Genomic DNA, 19784 nt, shown 5'->3' with positions numbered 1-19784 from the left:
AAAGCAGAAATCTATCAAATCTTCGTCCATCAGCAGCCTGGTCCGGAAGGGCGGCTGCCCACCGCCTGGCGAGGTGTCCGCCCCGGGGCGTGTGATCCGGGCGGACCCGCGCTCAGCCTCACCTGGAACGTGGTCAGCTGATGCATCAGAGCGCTTCGGATCGTCTGAATCTGGGACGAGATGACCGACAGCACAGAGGCGTCGATTCGATTAAACTCGTCGAAGCAGCCCCAGGCCCCACACTGGGCAAGGCCAGAGAAAATCTTCCCGATGGCCTAGGACGAACGAAATGTCAGGACAAGGGCAAGAGATTCATTTGCAGAGACATCACCTCAATTAAGGCAAACCCACCTAAGTTAAAGCAAACAGGGAACATTAGCCTGGTGGAGAGGCAGCCGGCCGGCCACCCTCCGAATGGGTCTTTCTGGCAAGACCTCCAGGACCCTCTCATGGGCCAGCTCCCGTTCATAGGATTTTACAAATTAAGCATTTTCATGGAAAACTCCAGATTTCTGGCCTCTCTTGAAATACCAGAAACTCTAGCAACACCAGGTCCACTTTCCAAGGGGCAACAATTAACCGCAGCCAAGCAGTGGCGCCCCCTGCAGCCGCAGCGCTGCCTCCCAGCTGGCCACAGCCCTCCCCACCCCGTGGTCTCCGTCTGCTGCTTTGCTCATTATCTACGGGGCATCTACGTCCGCAACGCTTGCTCCCCCAGCTGCTAACAAAGCAGACTCGTGCAGCTGCCGAGACAAGGGGCGAAGGTTCCCGGCTCTGTTCTCCCAGCGGCCTCCGTGTCTTTTCACGGCAGAGTAGGGGTGAAATGCCTTCCCAGCATGTCCCCGCTTTAGCTCGCTGCCCAGTAGCACAGCAGGAGGGAACCGGGGCCTTACCTTGTAATCCATGCCCTCACCGCAGTTGGTTACGACACAGAGCAGACCCAGGGCTTTGGCCAGATCCTTGGTGGTCTCGGTTTTGCCAGTACCTGCTGGGCCAGCAGGGGCCCCTCCCAGATACATGGACAGTGCCTGTTAGGAGCCAAATGCAAAATGACACTGGCCTGATTCACATAAGGAAACAGGTGTCACTTCCCAAAGCACAATGTGTGACAATGTGTGGAATATACATGTGGCAATGGACGAGTTCACACTCACCTTTCTTATTATTTACTTGAGAGAGAGGGAGGGAGAGAAGATCTAAGTAGGCTCCAGGCTCCACATGGAACCCAGTGAGGGGCTCGGTCCCACAACCATGGGACCATGACCTGAGCCAAAATCGAGAGCCACACACTCAACCACTGGAGCCACCCAGCCACTCACACACTCACCTTTTCTGACAGTCACCATTGCTAACGTTTCTTTTCTGTTTTTCCACTGACCGCTACTGACCACCCCCCACTCCATGATATAGGAACCAGCGAACCCAGGACTAAGCAACCTGCTGGAATGTGGGCCCGCCCCAGGCACAGGGTCCCGGTGCTTCCCAGAGCTGGGGCTCCTGGACACACGTTCATCTGTGCAATAAAGGATTAGTCCTCCCCTTGTCTCCAGGTTCTAAGAGTTGACCTCTGAGCCCTTGGAATGTCCTGAGAACAGTGACCTTGGACCACATGGTATCAGCCTGACCTCTGGAGGGGCTAGAACCTAAGGTCACCATCTGGGTCATCAGTCATCTCTCGGTGACCAGTCCCCAACCAAAGCCTTGAACACCAAGGGTCTGATGAGCCTCTCTGGGTGACAGTGCCTCATGCGTACTGTCACACGTCATCACTGTGAGAAATAACGCCGTCTGTACAACCACACCGTGAGACGAAGCTAAGCTGGTCCTTCCCGGACCCTGTCCCAAGCCTTCCACCCACCGCCGATTCTGATCCGTGTCCTTTTGCTGTAATAAACCACAACCATGACTGTAACAGTTTGAGTTCTGGGAGCCCTTTTAGCAAATCATTAAATGTGACAGTGGTTTGAGGGGCCACCTGACCCTGCAACGGCCCAATCCCAAAAGGTGGCAAGCCGGCCACAGTCCATCTGAAGCTCATTTACAGGGTTTAAACAACAAGGTCCCTATCAGCATTAGTTTCCTGGCCCTAGCAAGTCACCACCAAGTGCGGGGCTTAAAACAACGGACGTGTATTAGTTCACAGAACCGAGGGCTGGAAGCCTGAAATCGAGCTGCTGGCGGGGCTGCCCTCCCTCCAAAGCCTCTGGTGGCTCCAAGCATTCCTTGGCTTGTGACCGCATCATTTCCAACTCCTGCCTCCATCTGGCGTCACCTTTCCTGTGTCTGTGTCCTCTCCCCTTCTCACAAGGACACCAGTCATTGGCTTTAGGGCCCTCATCCAGGTGTTCCCAACTCCTGACTTATTAAATCTACGAAGACCCTTTTTCTAAATAAGGTCACCTTGTGAGGTTCCGAGTGGTCACGAAGTGGGAGGGAGGGGACACAGGTCACCCCAGTACCGTGTATCCGATCACCCTGATCCTGCTCAGAGAGAATCCCGTCGCCACAGGCAGCTGGGAACCCCAAGGGACAGGGGGCCAATCACCTGAGTAAGAGTCAGGTAAATCCGGTCCGTGAGCGGCGTGATCACCAGCCTCCCGTTCAAGCCCATGTACTCGTAACCGTAGCCGAAGGTGCCCGTGCACTGGCGGATGTTCAGCTCATCCGGCTCCCGGTCCCAGTAAAACCGCAGCTGGCTTTCCCATTCAAACTCCCGGGCATCGAGAATGCTGGAAGGCGACAGGCAGGAGACGTGGCCAGAGAGACGGCGGGGGGAAGCGCCGTGCCCGCCACGCCGTGAGGCCGCAGGGCCACAGAAGGGCCTTACCTGCCTCTTATGAAGGAATCGACTATATCTCTGGCGTGCACGTCGATGATGAGGACCGTGTTGTATTTCTTCCTGTCGTTTTTGCTCAAGGGCGTGGTGATCCGAGTGACCAGCTGGGCGATCTGCTTGTGCATTTTCTTGCCGTAGTCCTTCATGGCCTGCTTCTCCCCCTTCTGCACTTGGCGGAAGACGTCCTCCACCTCCCACGTCCACCACACCTGGCTGGCGGCCAGCACCACCATGCCCGGGTACACGAGCATCCAGTCCACTCTGGAGGAGAAACAGCACACCGGCTCGAGATCCTCTCCTAGGGACGGGCACCAGACGACAGCCCCCGGAGGGATGGACTTCTTGGGTCTGGGATGGCGAAACGCAAGGTAAGGGCTCCAGGCAAGCCAAGGACAAGAAGTCTTCCAGGAAGAGAGGAAAACCCCAGGGTGACCACACGTGCACACAAGACCGTTTACAGCTGACTGTGTAGGGAGCTGCTAGACCACTTTGAAAAGACTCCTTTATAGGCTTTTCAGAATGACTTAATATTATGGGAATGCTAGGAGAAGTTTTACATTTTGGGAGCACCCGGGTGGCTCAGTCAGTTAAGCATCTGACTTTGGCTCGGTTCATGATCTCATAGTTCATGGGTTCGAGCCCTGCATCGGGCTGTGTGAGGACAGCTCGGAGCCTGGAGCCTGCTTCAGATTCTGTGTCTCCCTCTCTCTCTCTGCCCCTCCCCCACTCACACTCTGTCCCTCTCTCTCTCTCTCAAAAACTAAATGTTAAAAAATTAAACAAAAAATAAAAAAAGACCCAGAGCTCTAAGTTCCAATCCAGGAAAAGCACCTATGAATTACTAAGTCATTATCTTGATGGTGTAAAATTAATGGCAAAATACATTTTAAAGTATATTTTATAACAATAAGAAGACCAGGCTTTACCATGCTACTTTACAGTTGCACGGCACCTCTAAAACCTGAGTAGTGACTATAATTATGATCCCTACACACTAGATAAAGGTGACAGGGAACCCAGGAAGCCAGAAACCAGGACAGGCAGAAGCAAGTTGACCAGAGGAAATGAAGTGAGCCGGGCACAGCTGAGGCAAACATCGCGCTATCTGGCAAATCCCAGGGCAGGGGGTGCTTTCCGGGGCCGCACGTCCCTGGCCTGTCTTCTCAGTGACACCAAAACCCGTCTGCTCAAAGAAACCAATACGCAAAATTGCAACTGCTCACCCTTTTCATTAGAGACGCCAGTCCCCATGCGGAGGCAGAGGGAATTTGGGGAGAAAAGAAGTAACGGACACCTGGGGTTCCTTTCCCTGACTGTCTCCCACCAACCACATGCCTGGACACACAGCAGGGCCCTGGCAACGTGGCGGTCATGGTGTAGATGAAGCTAACGCCGATGTAAAATTCACCTGACCCGGGAGCATGCAGGAGACCGCAGAATGTTCCATGATCCCCCTTCCCAGAGGCCGGTGACGTCGGTCTGGTTGGGTTTGGGGCGAGCGTCTAGCACAGTGATCAGCTCGGAGCAGGAGTCCCGTAGGCGGCAGCTCAATCAGCCGCACTGACACCACCTCGTATCAGTTCACGAGGGTTCACTGCCGGATACGCAGGAATTCCACAGGCTGATGTTCAAACCACTTATCACTACCCACTTAGCTTTGAAGTCAGCCAGGGCGGGAGTACCTACACCATGGAAACTGACGAACCTCTAAATCAAAGCTTTATTTATTTTTTTTTTTTTGCCTTTTTCAGAAAATCGGTTTACCAGCGCACTACCGAAGAAATCTACATATACTTACCTGACGATGTAAGGACATCAACCAATTTTTATAGCACCTGCAAAATGGGATCATAACGATACAAATACAATGCTATTCTCTAGTTGTTTATTGACCTCGATGTTTCCCGGTGAATCACACAAGGGGACAGCACTCTTCAGGTAATGACAGAGACATCGCGGCTGCGTCCAGGCCGGGCCCGACACATTCCTGGGAATCCCGCCTACACCTAACAGCCCAGGTTACCCAAAGATGCTACTGCATTTTGTGTTCCGTGTCCCGCACGGTAGGGCCGGCCCTCATCTCAAGGAGAAGCAGGCTTCGGCTCAGCCTGGTGCCTGGAGAGGTCTCAGAAACGACTTTGCTCCTTAGCCCGCACCCAGCTGAGGCCAGCCGAACGCCTGGTGTGTGGGGTCACCAGCCCAGCGGTTCTCGCGCCTGGGGGGCTCAGAGTCCCCAGGAAGGAGCTTATAAAACACACAGGCGGCCCCTTCTCTGATGGGGCAGACGTGGAGGACAACCCGGGGACTGGCATTTGCCACAAGCTCCCAGGGGCCCTGAGGCTGCCGACCCAGATGCCACCACACCGTGAGAAGTCCCAAACGAGGCGATCCTTTGGAGACAGACACCACGTGGGCTAACTGGGCTATTCCCAGAAGATGGGGCATCACTCATTCTATTCCAAGGCCTTAGTACCAGTCCGTCATGACTATTCACAGAATGTGACTAAGTGACACACGCTTACACTTACGACTCTACCTGCTCTTGCCTTCGCAGTATCTAAAAATCGCCTCCTTGGTGACCAGCCTGTTGGTCCTCCGCATCTCATTCAGAACGGCCGTCATCCAGTCCTCCACGCGGCCCTCGGCCCGCACGGCCTTCCGGAACTCCAGCACTTCGCCCTCCGCCGAGATCATGGCCGACACCAGCTTTTCTCCGCTGTCCCCGTCATTAAACCTCAGCAGCGCTATGTTGTCATACATCTGCAAGACAGCGGGAGGGCCCAGCCTGTGACGCGCGCACCCCCCCCCCCACCTCACAACACCCGGGAGCCCAGGGGCGCCCCGCCCAGCAGGTGTCCGCCGGCCCAGCGGCTCCCCCCACGAGCACGCTTCGGGTGCGCGTCTGTCCTGCACTGGGCAAAGCTCTGCTTGGGGCTACAAAAGAAAGAAAGGAAAAGACGACGCACTCCCTCCCCACGCTGGAGATTCTAGAGTATGTGCAGGTTCAGAGAGGTATCTGGACAGAAGCGACGCAGCACAGCCTGGTGATGAAACGGCCCAGGGCTGAGGAGTTAGAGACGTGTGCCTGAACCCCCACCCCCCAGAGGAAGCTGCTGCTCCTCGCTCAGCCCAGAACGCACATAATTACGGCACTGACAAGACGAGGGCGAAGGCTCAAATCAAACACCAGGCGAGACGTGCCTCCCGCACGTTACACACTGGCCCCTTGCTGCCCGTCAGCGCTGTTCCCGATCAGAAGGACACTCAGGAGAAACGAGTCTCTTCGGACCCAGGGTATAAGATGAGGCACTCCGCGTGTCAGAGAGGAGAAGGTAAAGGCAACAGGCTTTAAAGAATGAAACCAGAGGTTTGCAAAAGGGGCTACTGGTAAATGAAGTGCTCCTAACATACATTTTTCTAAAACAGCAAGATATTTTGCGTGTGAAAGTGATGACAAAATGTAAAAGTCACCGGGGCACCTGGGCAATTAAGCCTCCAACTCCTGATTTCGGCTCAGGTCATGATCTTATGGTTTGTGGGATCAAGTCCTGCATCAGGCTCTGAGCTGGGCATGGAGCGTGTTTGAGATTCTCTCTCTCCCTCTCTTTCCCTCCCCTGCTCCTTCTCTCTCTCTCAAAAATAAACTTTAATATATATATAAATATAAAGTTTATTTTATATATAAATATATATATATATATGTGGTCATCTGGCTAGCTAAGTCCAACTTTGTCTCAGGTCATAATTTCACAGTTCGTGGGTTCAAGCCCCACGCTGGGCTCTGTGCTGACAGCTCAGAGCCTGGAGCCTGCTTCAGATTCTGTGTCTCCCTCTCTCTTGACCCTCTCCTGCTCATGCTGTCTCTCTTTGTCTCTCAAAAATTAAAAAAAAAAAAATTAAAAAAATTTTTTTCACATAAAAAATTATAAGCACATATATGTATATTGCACATACCTCCCCTGTGAGAAAGGAACACATACAAACTAAGACATGACTTTTAGTTTAAGAAGGAAATCCGTATTGACTAAAGGGAAAGTATGGAGTTCTGTACTTGCTCCCCACCGCTTTGTTTATTTGGAATAAAGGAATTACTCCACGAGCTGACTCAAAGCCAGCAACGATCTGCCCCGCGGGACACTGGGCAACGCCAGTCGACATTTTTGGTTGTCACAACGGGAGAGCAATGCTCTCGGCGTCCGGTGGGTGGAGGCCAGGGACGCTGAGCGTCCCGCAGCGCACAGGACAGCCCGGCCCCCACACACGTGTCCGCACACGGGGCAAAGCCTCCTCGGGCCCAGCTACCAACACTGCCAGGGCTGGGCGCTCCTGCCCGAGGCGGGTACGAAATACGCAGCGCTGAGCAGCCGATCAGAGACTCGCTTCAGCCACGCTCTGCTTGTCCAGCACACACACAGTTTGGTGTGCCAGGTCTCCTGCCGGGCGGCATTGTTCACAGATGCACACGCGCTTATGCACAAGTATGAAACACACGGGCAGGAAGGAATCGCCGCCACGTCTCGGTAACAGCTGCCTCCCGAAGGGGGAGTAAGGATCATGATGGGAGCAAAGAGGATGGCGACTTTGCCTCTACAGCCGTGTCGTCACAGGGGTGTAGGGAGGCAAACACGGCTCGCTGGTGACGACGTGGCCACCAGTCAAATCTGGGTGGTAGACAAGGTAACGTCAGCCAACATCACGACGCGACGCCAAGTACTTTACACACATGAACTCATTTCTTCTTAATAACAACTCCACGGCAGCAGGTAAACGACTGGCGTTCTCCCAATTTACAGATGAGAAACTGAGGCCCAGAGGGGCTGAGTGACTTGCCAGAAGTCAAACAGCGAATCTGTGTAGAGCCAGGATTTGAACCCAGGCAATCTGGGCCTGGAGTCAACATGCTGAAGCACTGTCCTGTACCACCTCTTTGCTTATTATATTAGTCAGTGTGCACTGCAGTTTTCTTTTTAATTTCTCAAAAAAAAATGTTTTGAGGCTACAGGAAAAGACCAACAAACCACTGCTGATCTTTGTGTAATTTCAGACTATAGCGGATTTCATCAGATTTATGTTTCTGATGAAAGCCCAGCACCATTTCTGTCTTTTTAATTTTTACTTTTTTAACTAGTTTTAAAATGTATTTGACAGACGGAGAGCAAGCAGGGGAGGGGCAGAGGGAGAGAGGAATCCCAAGCTGACTCCACACTTAGCACAGAGCCTGATGTGGGGCTCGATCCCACGAACCGTGAGATTAGACCCAAGCAGAGACCAAGAGACTGAGCCACCGGCACCCGCAGCATTTCCGGGTGTGGGAGCAGCACCCGCAGCTGCCGAGCCTCGGCGGCGGCGGTTCCCGGCCGGACCGCGGGGGGGCGCACCTTGATCACGTGCTCCTGGACGCACAGCGGGTCGCTGTTCCCGAGGATGCTGAGCAGCTCGTCGTCGGAAATGAAGAAGAACCTCGGGAAAGCGTTTCTCTTGGAGTCCAGGTAGTCGGTCAGGCTCTTCTGGCACTTCTCCAGGCCCTCGCTGACGTTCTGCAGGTCGCTGAGCCGGTTCGGGGCCTCGCAGCATCGCTTGATCACGGGGTCCTTCAAGGTCTCGCCCATGATCTGGACGAGGGCGAGAGGGGGGCGGTCGGGCCGGGCAGGCGGGAGCCCTCCCCGGAGACAGCAAAACCAACAAACACCCGCCCGCAGCCTTTTGGGGGCCCACAACAGCGCCTCAAGAGCCTCGGGCAGCGCGGGCTGGATGGACGAAGCCCGCAAGTCCGCTCTGGGCCTCCCGTGGGCACCGGGATCCTCACTACTCTTCATAATGGAGGGGGAGGGGCAGGGAGCCCTAAACGTCCGGCAGTGGGTGATTCGGCCCATCACTGGCTCTAAGTGATCACATACACGTTTACTTATTGACATATGTGTCAAAATTATTTTTAAAAACTTTAAATGATCATGGAGCAAGGAGGATATTATTTTGTGGCATATTTATTCATGATAGTTATGTAAATGTTCACATAGGAATAAACAAATACATGGTAAACTGTCAACATTGTTATCTTGGGTGTGAGATTGTTGGCATTTTTTCTTTTTTCTTTCTTTTTGCTTGTTGTATAGTATCTAAATCCTTCTGTAATCAATAGCTATCCGTTGTGTGATTTTTTTTGAGTTAAAAAAAAAGCTTATGCAAATGAGTAAGAAAATGTCATAAACTCTAATGGATAAAGGAGACCCAAGCGTGAGGCGACCCCTCATGCCTGGAGAGCGCCCCAGCCCGCTGAGCAGCAAAAGACCGAGGCTCTGGGTGAAAACCCGCGCCCCACTAATGACCAGGGGCAGGGATGACAGACACAAGCCTTTCCCAGGAGGAGTCTGAAAGGGGCAATACTCCTTCACGGACAATTTACCTTCCAACAATCTCTCGTAAGATAGTCATCCTAAACACGCAAAAGGCATGAGGCACAAGCCTCAAACGTATTTATGAAAGCAAAGACGTCCCCTTTGAACAAGAGGTCTCGTTAGAGACGACCATCATCTAACATCAAGCCGCTCCCTGGAAAGGGGTATAAAGCCACTAACATCCCTCCTCGGCTTCATGATATGAAATACATTTCTCGTAACATCAAAAGAAAATTATGAGAGAAAATTACACAAAATATCATCATCGTGTTTTTAAACTCACGTACACAGGGAAAAAAAGATAAAAGAAGTATATGACACATGGAAGTGGTCAAATCAACCACCTTTCCACATTTTTCAGGCTTTTTAAGTATGATTTTCATAATGAAAAATAAATGTAAAAAAGTTTCAGTGCCATATGCCAGTGGCTTGATACCAAACAGAAATGTTTACTGAACGGATAAAGGTCAGATATACTGATTGAAGAAATTCAGAAGTTACTTAATAGACAAAATACTACATGCAGAAACATAAGTAAAAAGTATCTCGGAGCGCCTGGGTGGCTCAGTCGATTGAGCGCCGGCTTCGGCTCAGGTCATGATCTCACAGGTCGTGGGTTTGAGCCCCGCGTCGGGCTCTGTACTGACAGCTAGCTCAGAGCCTGGAGCCTCCTTCAGATTCTGTGTCTCCCTCTCTCTCTGACCCTCCCCTGCTCGCACTGTCTCTCTCTGTCTCTCAAAAATAAACAAAAGACATTTAAAAAGAAAGTATCTCGAATCACTGTCCTTTCAGGACTAAGATAGAAGCCAGCTACTTGCCCTTTTAAATATTCTGTCGACGTTGTCAAACTTCTTCGCCTCATCTGGAAGTTGTGACCGGATATCTCCACCGATAAAAATGCTTTCAAGATACATCCATTTCCTCTGAACCAGCATCCAAATCTGGAAAGGCACAATGTTAACGTCAGCACGAGTACCTCAAGGTACGTGTGGCAAAACCCCACCCTAATGCGGGACGGCCACGCGTCAACTCAGGGCAAAAGTCTTCCCGGGCAAGATGGCAGAGAGCGTGCACACGCCCCATTCCGAACATACGAGAATGAGGGCGAAAGCAGGGCTGCGTGTTTTAAGATGCGCAGCCACACTCGAAGCAGAAGAAAACTGGCCGCCAGCCCGGGAGGAGGAGGAAGCGCCCACGTGTGAGCAGGGGTGGGAGAGCCCCGTGACGCTCAGGAACCAAGGGCGGGTCATAAGCCCGTGCAAAAGCTGAGCCAAATACTATGCGACCCGCAAGGCATAGACCCAATAGGACCGAAAACGGGAACTCAAAAAAAAACGCGTGAATGCTCACAGCGGGACCTGCCCATCACCCAAACCGTGGAAACAACGGCTGCCAACAGAAGAACAGACACCCAAAGCGTGGGCTCTCCACCCGCGGACCCTGAGTCAGCCGTGAAAAGGGATGAGGCTGACACCCGCTACAACGTGCGTGAACCGTGAAAATAGGACGCTTCGGGGCACCCGGGGGGCTCAGTGGGTTAAGCATCCGACTCTTGGTTCCAGCTCAGATCAGGAACTTGCGGTTGGTGAGTTCAAGCCCCGGCTCCACGCTGATGGTGCAGAGCCTGCTTGGGATTCTCTCTCTCCCTCTCTGCCCCTCCCAGAAAAAATTAATAAATAAACCTTAAAAAATTTTTAAAAGAAAATAGGACTCTAAGTGAAAGAAACCAGACACAGAAGGCCACACGTTACATGACTCCATTTGTAGGAAATGTCCAGAACAGATAGAGTCAGAGAGACAGAAACAGGTCACTGGTGGCCAGGGCTAGAGGGACAGAGAAAATACGCGACTGCTTCTAATGGGCGTGAGACTTTCTTCCGAGATGATGAAGATGTTCTGGAACATAGTGAGGGCTATGGCTGCACAGCACTGTGAAGGTGCTAAATGCCATGAAATTGGGCACTTTTAGGTGATTAATTTCATGGTATGTGAATTTAACATCCATGTAATTAAAAAAAAACATTTTTTACCTAATGAAGAAAAAAGAAACAGTGCTATGTCTGACCTAATTAAAAGCCATAGACAAAAAAAAAAGTGGGGGGCAGCACGTGTGAGAGGGGTGGGGCCTGGACCACACCCCTGGCCAGTCCCGTGGAAAAAGGGTGGTGCCTGTGGTCTGAGGAGGGGAGAGGGGAAGAGAGGCAGTCACACAAAACTTGGGAGAAAGGGGGTGTCTGGGGGCTCAGTCAGTTGAATGTGCGACTTCGGCTCAGGTCATGATCTCACGGTTCATGGGTTCGAGCCCCGCGTCAGGCTCTGTGCTGACAGCTAGCTCAGAGCCCGGAGCTGCTTCCGGTTCTGTGTCTCCCTCTCTCTCTGACCCCGCATCCCCCCGCCTGCTCTCTCTCTCTCTCAGAAACAAACATTTTTAAAAGTGGTGAGGTGAGCCCGGGCCGCTCCCCGTGGTCTGAACCAGTATCTCCCACAGAAGGAGGAAGCTCCAGGCTGCGCGACACATGACCTTGTCCAGTGCCGCCCAGCACGGCAGGCCAACCTGGAGAAACTGGAAAGACGCGCAACAAAGCGAAGCAGGCAGAGGTAAAAACCTGTCACGTGAGATGAGCTTTATAAACAAACAAACAGGGGCGCCGGGGGGCTCAGTCGCTAAGCGGCCAACTGTGGCTCAGGTCATGATCTCGTGGTTCGGAAGTTCAAGCCTCATATCGGGCTCTGTGCTGACGGCTCGGAGCCTGGATCCTGCTCCCGAGTCTGCGTCTCCCTCTCTCTCTGCCCCTCCCCCTTTCATGCTCTGTCTCTCTCTCTCTCTCTCAAAAATAAATAAGCATTAAAAAAAACCAAAAACGAATCAATCACGCTGAGAAAAACCCACTACCATGAAAGATGGTCACAGACAGACAGAAAAAAGAGAAAATTCCTGGCCTGAGGAAAGAATAAATATGGAGAAACCTGAAAAGGGCTTTAAGTATGTTTAAATTCTTCAGTGTGATAAAGGAGGTGAAAGTGTATCCTGGCAACAAGATCAGGACGGGATTAAACAAGAACACGGACACAGGAGAGGCCCCCGGGTGGCTCAGTCGGCTGAGTGTCCGACTCTTGGTTTTGGCCCGGGTCATGATCTCTTGGTGCTGTGGGTTCGAGCCCCACACCAGGCTTTGCACTGACAGCACAGAGCCTGCTTGGGATTCTCTGTCTCCCTCTCTCTTCGCCCCTCCTCCAACTCGTATTGTCTCTGTCTCAAAAATAAAATAAACTTCATTTTAAAAAAGAAGAGGGACATATGAAAAAAGGACCAATTAAGAATCATGGTTGTTAGAAACGCATCTGTTGAACTAAAACCTCGACTGAGTCCTGGGATCACACCCACACCGCCCCCGCAAAATAAAGTGACCCAGAGAAAGCACGTCCGAGTCACCAGTGTCTGAGCAGAAGCCATTCTGACACGCAAGGGCTTTCCTGGTTTTCTCTCACCTCAATGACTTCCCCTATCAGAGAAAGGGTTTTCTCCCACTTGTGAACGGTCTGCAGAAAAGGCCCCACAAATCTGCTTCCCGAGATGCTCTGCAGGTTGACCATGTTGTCATCCAGGCACTGGATAATCTCGTCAACCGACCCCAAGATGTAGCCCCGCTCCTGTGCGCCTTTGAAATACTTGACCACGGTGAACTTCATGGCCTCCCACGTGTCCAGGGTTTCCTTCACAGCCTGCTCAGGACACAGAAAGGGCGGTTCGGGCACACACACCGGAAAAAAGCACAATTCCAAACCCCACAGCAACTTCCCGAGCTTGCCTTGGGTCAGCTGCTCAAGCCAGAGTCCGGGTCCGTTTTCCCGGAAAGTGGAGAGCCCAGCACGCACGCAGTCGCCATGCTGTGTGCCAGGTGGGCACAACTGCACGCGTGATCGCCTTCGGTCCCCAAAGCGCCCCAGTGAAGTCAGGGATATCAGGCATGTTTTACAGAGCTGGAGACTGGGTGCTCCAAGAGGGTCTGAGAGGGGAAGCACCTCGGCCCGTCCACGCGGCACTAGAACCAGGGTCTAAGTCCCCTAGTCTGCCGCCTGCTCACCTGGCAGGTCCCGCTCCTGTGCTGACCGGTAAGCAAGAAAATCCAATTACAGAGTGATATGCCTAGTTATGATTATACCTGCAAAAGCCGGTGCATCTGTTTCTGTGCACGTGCACACATGTATATGGTGCTGTGTACATACGAACGCGTGTGCATTTATGTACACGTGCATGCATGTGCATATATGTACGCGGATGAATATGGTATGTGCATGTGTGTTTACACGTTTGTGTGACTAGATGTATAGCGTGCGCACGTGTGTATAGGTAGGTGGATGCATGTGTCTCCTCTGCATTTTTACGTACATGCTGAAATGTTACTGATAATTATCTTCCGGCAGGAGAATTGTAAATGATTTATTTTGTCAGTTTTGTACCATGAATATCTATTCTTTAATAAATACGTTGGAAATGAAAAGATAATTTAGAATAAAAATTTAACCAAGGCAGAACTCCTCTTTCTAGAGCAAATTTTATTATTTTTTTCATTTTATTATTTGTTTTTATTTTTGAGAGAGAGAGAACACTAGTGAGAGAGAGACGCAGAGGGAGAGAGAGAATCCCAAGGAGGCTCCATGTTGAGTGCAGGGCCCAACTCAGGGCCCGATCTTAGGACCTGAGCTGGGATCGTGACCTGAGCTGAAATTAAGAATCCAGGGGGCGCCCAGGAGGCTCAGTCGGTTGAGTGTCCAATTTCGGCTCAGGTCATGATCTCACGGTTCATGGGTTCAAACCCCGCATAGGGCTCTGTGCTGACAGCTCGGAGCCTGGAGCCTGCTTCAGATTCTGTGTCTCCCTCTCTCTCTCTCTGCCCCTCCCCTTTTCGTGCTCACAAGTGCACGCGCTCTCTCTCTCTCTCTCTCTCTCTCTCTCTCTCTCTCTGTCAAAAATAAACAAATTAAAAAAAGAGCCAGAAGCCTAACTGACTCAGCCACCCAGACTCCCCTAAGCAAATAATGCTTTATTACTCAAATGCAGGTGCTACAACCACACCTTTTCTCTTTGTGTTAAAAACTAATTCTCAGTAGTGGCCTCATTCCCCGCCTTTCCCTTCCTGTCCGTGAGGCCGCCCTGCCCTCGTCAGCCTCCGGCCCGCAGCCTCCTCGTGGCCGAGCACCACGCCTTCAGTTAAGTTGCAGAGTTCCGACGGAGAGATATTTGAAGTTGATGTTGAAATTGCCAGTCTGTGACTATCAAGACCAGGTTGGAAGATTCGGGAATGGGTGAAGGACGGGGCTGATGACCCGGTTCCTCTACCAAATAACGCAGCAACATTCAAAAAGGTCAGGCAGCGGCGCGCCCCCCACAAGGAGGACCCCCTCCTCCTGAGGGTGATGAGAACCAAGAAAAGCGAACAGATGATATCCCTGTTTGGGACCAAGAATTCCTGGAAGTTGACCAAGGGACACTTTTTGAACTTATTCTGGCTACGGACTACTTAGACATTAAAGGTTTGCTGTATGTTACGTGCAAGACTGTTGCCAATATGACCAAGGGGAAAACCCCTGAGGAGATTTGCAAGACTTTCGATATCAAAAATGACTTTACTGAAGAGGAGGCCCAGGTACGCAAGGAGAACCAGTGCTGTGAAGAGAAGTGAACCGTTATGCCTGATGCTGTAACCCTCTAAGGATTGTTCTAGATACCATTTGCACCTGCTCTGTTTATAATTGTTAATATTAGACGAACCGTAGACAAATGCGACAGCAAATCGGTTGTTTTAGCAGAATACTGTCCTCCTTGCAAGTGTAATTGGAGCACAGATTCCAAACTTATGGCTGAGTTTCTTCTAGTATGACCACAGGTTTCTTTTTTCTGAATAAAACTCAACTGTGGGTTCTCAGAAGGTGACATTTTGGGATTTCCCTCTTGATTTCTACCTAGTTTGTTGTCAGCCAACTTTAGTGTAATGACCTTTTAAAAGTTGGCCTTGTAAGTAAAACAAGTTGCAAAAAGCTTTCTGAAATAGAATTAACAACGCGTTATCTTTATTCACGCATTGGAAACTGGAAAGAGGCTGGTTGAGGGGCATGCTTTGAGCGGGGTTATTGGGACGTCTTCCGGCTTCCGGAGTCTGCTGAGCCCGTGGGCAGCAGGCCCCCTAACTGGGTCTAAAAACTTGTCTTTGCATTTTTAATTCTTAGCTTTGAATATGTTGGCTAGAGACTCAGTTACTCCTCAGTTTGTTGTTTTTGGGGAATATAACCAGGTGGTCTGTTAGCTTTTCAATTAAAAAGGACGGATCTCCTATGTGATACGTCATCTTTTCTCGCCAGTGATCCCATGCGGGGGAAGAGTCACACTGCTCGCGTGCAAAAATAATGCAACCTCTAACATTGAAATGTCTGGCAAAACCTAGAAAGCATCCATCAGAAATGCAAGATACTTTGAATAAAAAGCAAGTTACATAGTAGGTGGTAAAAAAAAATAATAATTCTCTGAAACTAACACCGTATGTTAACTATACTGGAATTAAAATGAAGATAAAAACAATTTTCTTTCCTAAACTGTTTCACAGCTAAGAACAGCCTCACCTTCTCAATGGCGATCTCCTTGATGGCCGCCGTCACGATCTCATTGAGGACGTCCGTGTGCTTGTCAAGTTCCATGGCAAACATGTTTTCCAAGGTGAACGTCTCTGTCATTTCAAACACTACGCCTGTTTTTTCCATAAGCTCTTTCCAGTGCCTGAAAGCATCCACATCAAAACCTTTATGCTTCCGGGACTGAGTGATGGATTTAATTATTCCCACTTTGAGGATGTCATTGGAATAAAGTTTCCAGAGTTTTCCAAAATCCCACTGGCTTCCAGAATCAAACCCAGGAAACCACGCCTGTCAAGAAACACTCTTAGTCTTCACGACCATCTAAGAAAACATGCAGCTTTTAACTTTTGGGAACCTGCCCCGTCACGTCGTGTGTAGACTGGTGATCTCGACCTCTGTCGGCTGGCCCGGCCTGTTTGAGACCCTGGCGTGAGCCGTGAGCTGCCGTGTATTTGGTCCATATTTACCTCGCTCTGAAATCCGCGCCAGGCAGGGGGCCAGCCGCCGAGCTGCCCCCGATGAAAGGCGAGGCCCTGCCCAGGGCACTCTGCCACCCCCTCGGGGGCACGGCCAGCACGCACCAAGGCAGATCTATGCATTAAGTAATCACAAACGGCTCGGAGAGCTCGGAGAAAAAGCACAGAGTGGCAGAGACAGGAAGAAGGCGGCCCCTGCGGGCAGGGGGATCTGTGCACAGACACATCCAGCAGCTCGGCCCTCAACCCCTCTGGCCTTCTTCTCAGGTTCGCATGTGGCCTGCGGGTTTGCTTGGGGTGTTTTTATGGGTCCACTTGTATGGAATGAATATAATAAAACAGCTAAACATGGTGCTGGGCCAGCAAAATGCCACGGACCCAGCACAGAAGCAGTAAGCGCCGGATCACAGGCTCTGCTGTGAAAACCCACCAAAAGATAAACATTAATAAACACCCAAACCAGAAATGGTCAGAAAGGAGAATCTGCTCCCCATCCCCCTGTCTCCCCAGGCCCGGGCGGGGGTGGATGTGAAGCAGGGGCAGCAGCCCCAGTGGGGGCCGCGTGGGGACACGGGTGTCACAGCAGGAGGAACACCGAGTCGACCAGGGAGGAAGGGGTCCCCTTTTCAGCTCCCTCCAGTCGTGAGAGCACAGGCTGGCGCAGGCTCAGCTCGGTGCGGCGGCGGGGCCCGAACGCCTCTCCGCAGCCATTCGCCGTACGCCCAGGGGAGGCCTCTGGCCGAGCCACAGGCAATGGTTTTGAGCTCAAGTTCTTTAAATGTTTTATTGTTTTTTAAATCTTTATTTATTTTTGAGAGAACTCAAGTGGGGGAGGGGAAGAGAGTGATGGAGACACAGAACCTGAAGCAGGTTCCAGGCTCTGAGCTGTCAGCGCAGAGCCAGAATGAGGCTTGAACTCAAAAACTATGAGATCATGACCTGAGCTGAAGTCGGACACTTAACCTACTGAGCCACCCAGACGCCCTTAAATGTTTTTACTTTTATAATTACTTTCTATTCATGGCAAAAGCTTTTTGGTTTCCCATTTATAATGTTGGTGTAAGTTTCTTCTTAGAACACGTTCAAGTAAAAAAAGAATCAGCTGATGGGAAAAAATACCCAGTAGTGACAGTATACAGGACACCGGCTGAGATAGGACAAGAGTGGTAGGAAATGATCGAGTCGGGAAAGCACTGGGTTAGGGCACAAAGAGCAGGGAACTTCAGCTAGAAAACACTTCTCCCCAGGTGGGGAAACTGAGGAATGCGTAGTTCAAAGTGAGCGCCTACGTGGCCCTGCAGAAGAGTGGCAAGGACGGGCTTAGAACCCACGTTGCCCCCGGCCTGAGGGCCGCCTACACCTGCTGGAGGGAGACCCGCAGGTGTAGAGAGAGGTCAGGGGGGCAGGGACCCCGAAGGGAGGCTTTCTTGATGCCGTCATCACAAGGACTGGAAGGGAGCTGTTCCGAACGGCTTTCTTGCTGACACAGTGACATCATCTGATGCCATTCCGTGACCTTCTACCCGCACACCGGGAAACACGATGGGGGGAGAGCGCTTCGCGGCAGGAAAACCGTGACTCAGGAAGCCCTTACTAACTCCTGTCCACACAGGGCCGGACCCGGATGAGCACAGACCAGCGAGGAACCAATGTCCTCCATCCCACCCCCAGGACCGGCCGTCCCTTTGAAGTCAGTGACACCTAGTCACACCCGCTCTGTCCAGTATGGCAGCCACAAGTCACGTGTCACCATCAAGCATCTGAGATGTGGCAGGTCCAACCTGAGATGCTGTGCACGTACAACACGTGCCGGACTGCGACATATTTTTTGGAGAAAAGCATAAAATATCTTGTGCGGAATGTCTCCTACTGATTACATGTGGAAATAATGTTTTGTATATATTGGGCTAGTTAAGATATATTTTTCCCAATTTTTTTTTACTGTTTCAGTGCTGCTGCTGGAAAAATTTTAAATCACATGTGTGGGTCACGCCATCCCGCTGGATGGCGCTGGGCTAGAAGAGCCCTTGCTGTTTTGTTTTTTTTAATCGTTAGAATGAAGCATCTACAAATGCCAGTCTATATCTGGCAGTGTTTGTTAGAAAAAAATTGGAGAGGGGCATCCCCATGGCTCCGTATGTTGAGCATCTGACTCTGGATTTTGGCTCAGGTCAGGATCTCACAGTTCATGGGTTCGAGCCCTGTATCGGGCTCTGAGCTGACAGTGCGGAGCCTGCTTGGGGTTCTCTCTCTCCCCCTCGTTCTCTGTCCCTCCCCTACTGGCATGGGCATGCACTCGCTCTCTCTCCCGCTCTCTTGCAAAATAAATCAACTTTTAAAAAAGGTTAAAAAAAAAAACTAAAAAATACAAAAAAGGAGACTCCATGCAGTGGGTAACCGAATAGAAACCTCACACGGAAGCAACGTGTCAGAGAACTATCACCTGCGTTTTTCGGGTTCTATGTCGCTGTTGAAACCTCGTCCTTTGTCATCAGATCTGAGCAAGGATAGGTTTTAAAGTGAGACTCCTCCCCCTTTCACGACAGCTAACAGGACAAACGAACCTGTCTCTGAGTGCTTCGTGCTTCAAGTCAAGCAGTAAAGGGAGGGAGTCTTTGAAGGCCTTCATTTTGGCCTCTAACTGAAAGGCCACGGCAATGCTTCGGACCTGCCGGGGCAGCTTCCTGAGGGACCGGAGAAAGCCGTCAATCCCCTCCCGCAGGAACTGGACGTTCAGGTTGATCCAGAGCGTCTGAGACCATTCCTCTTTTGCAGCCTAGAAACGGACAAGAAACAGTCCCATGAGCAAGACCGCCTTTGACCGGAGCGGCCACTCTGTCCTGCCAGGTGTGGTCGCCCATCTGGCCTCAGAAACCACAGATCCACAAAGGAACGCTGGAGGAGAGGCTACAAAAGAATCCGGCTTTTTCAAGGCCCCGCCCACACACTGCTGTCTCTAAGGACCCGTGGGGTCCAAAAAACGCGTCTTCCTTTCCAGGGAGGAAACCGGCATCTCTGAAATCAAGGAGCTGCTGGGCCTTAAAGCAGGTAGTTTGTTCACTCGGGTGCGGTCATAACGCGCTTCTTTCCCGAGAAAAGCGGCTAAGGTTACCAAACACTTAGAATTTAGATACCTCGGCCTGATTATCATACTGAAAGGACTTACCATGCTCTATTTGCCTGAGACTTGACATAGAAAGTACTGTTTGCATGAAATTCACTATCACTCCAGGTCCGTGAGTCGGTGGGAAAGGGTGGGGCTGGGATGCGGCCTCGGGGCGGGGGGGCAGGTGCGTCACAGGGGCAGGCAGAGCGTGTGTGTACAGACGCCTCCGGTGGGAGACGCTGAACGTTCTGTTCCCCTTGCGTCAGTTTCCCCGGGGACGCGCAGCAGGCTCCTCGGCAGGGATGAAGACGGGCAGGCGGGCAGCTGGACAACCCCCCCCC

At 51.4% G+C, this 19784-nt stretch overlaps 1 protein-coding gene and 1 pseudogene across 1 annotated transcript in view; one reads left to right on the top strand and one right to left on the bottom strand.

Moving 5' to 3' along the window:
- Positions 1 to 19784, bottom strand: part of DNAH10 (dynein axonemal heavy chain 10) — a 134837-nt gene that overhangs the window by 61542 nt on the left and 53511 nt on the right. The window contains exons 26-35 of the mRNA XM_029921629.1: positions 18902 to 19113; positions 15850 to 16003; positions 12721 to 12954; positions 10050 to 10172; positions 8215 to 8448; positions 5373 to 5596; positions 2828 to 3097; positions 2546 to 2729; positions 894 to 1028; positions 123 to 275 (exon numbers count right to left, since the gene is read on the bottom strand). Coding sequence (XP_029777489.1) covers positions 123 to 275; positions 894 to 1028; positions 2546 to 2729; positions 2828 to 3097; positions 5373 to 5596; positions 8215 to 8448; positions 10050 to 10172; positions 12721 to 12954; positions 15850 to 16003; positions 18902 to 19113 — 1923 coding nt within the window. The remainder of the gene's footprint in view (positions 1 to 122; positions 276 to 893; positions 1029 to 2545; positions 2730 to 2827; positions 3098 to 5372; positions 5597 to 8214; positions 8449 to 10049; positions 10173 to 12720; positions 12955 to 15849; positions 16004 to 18901; positions 19114 to 19784) is intronic.
- On the top strand, positions 13117 to 14915 carry LOC115278310 (annotated as a pseudogene).

Source organism: Suricata suricatta, chromosome 14 (genome assembly GCF_006229205.1).
Source record: "Suricata suricatta isolate VVHF042 chromosome 14, meerkat_22Aug2017_6uvM2_HiC, whole genome shotgun sequence".
NCBI classification, from domain to species: Eukaryota; Metazoa; Chordata; class Mammalia; order Carnivora; family Herpestidae; genus Suricata; species Suricata suricatta.
Note: the sequence above shows the minus strand (reverse complement) of the source record. Positions and strands in the feature narration are given on the sequence as shown.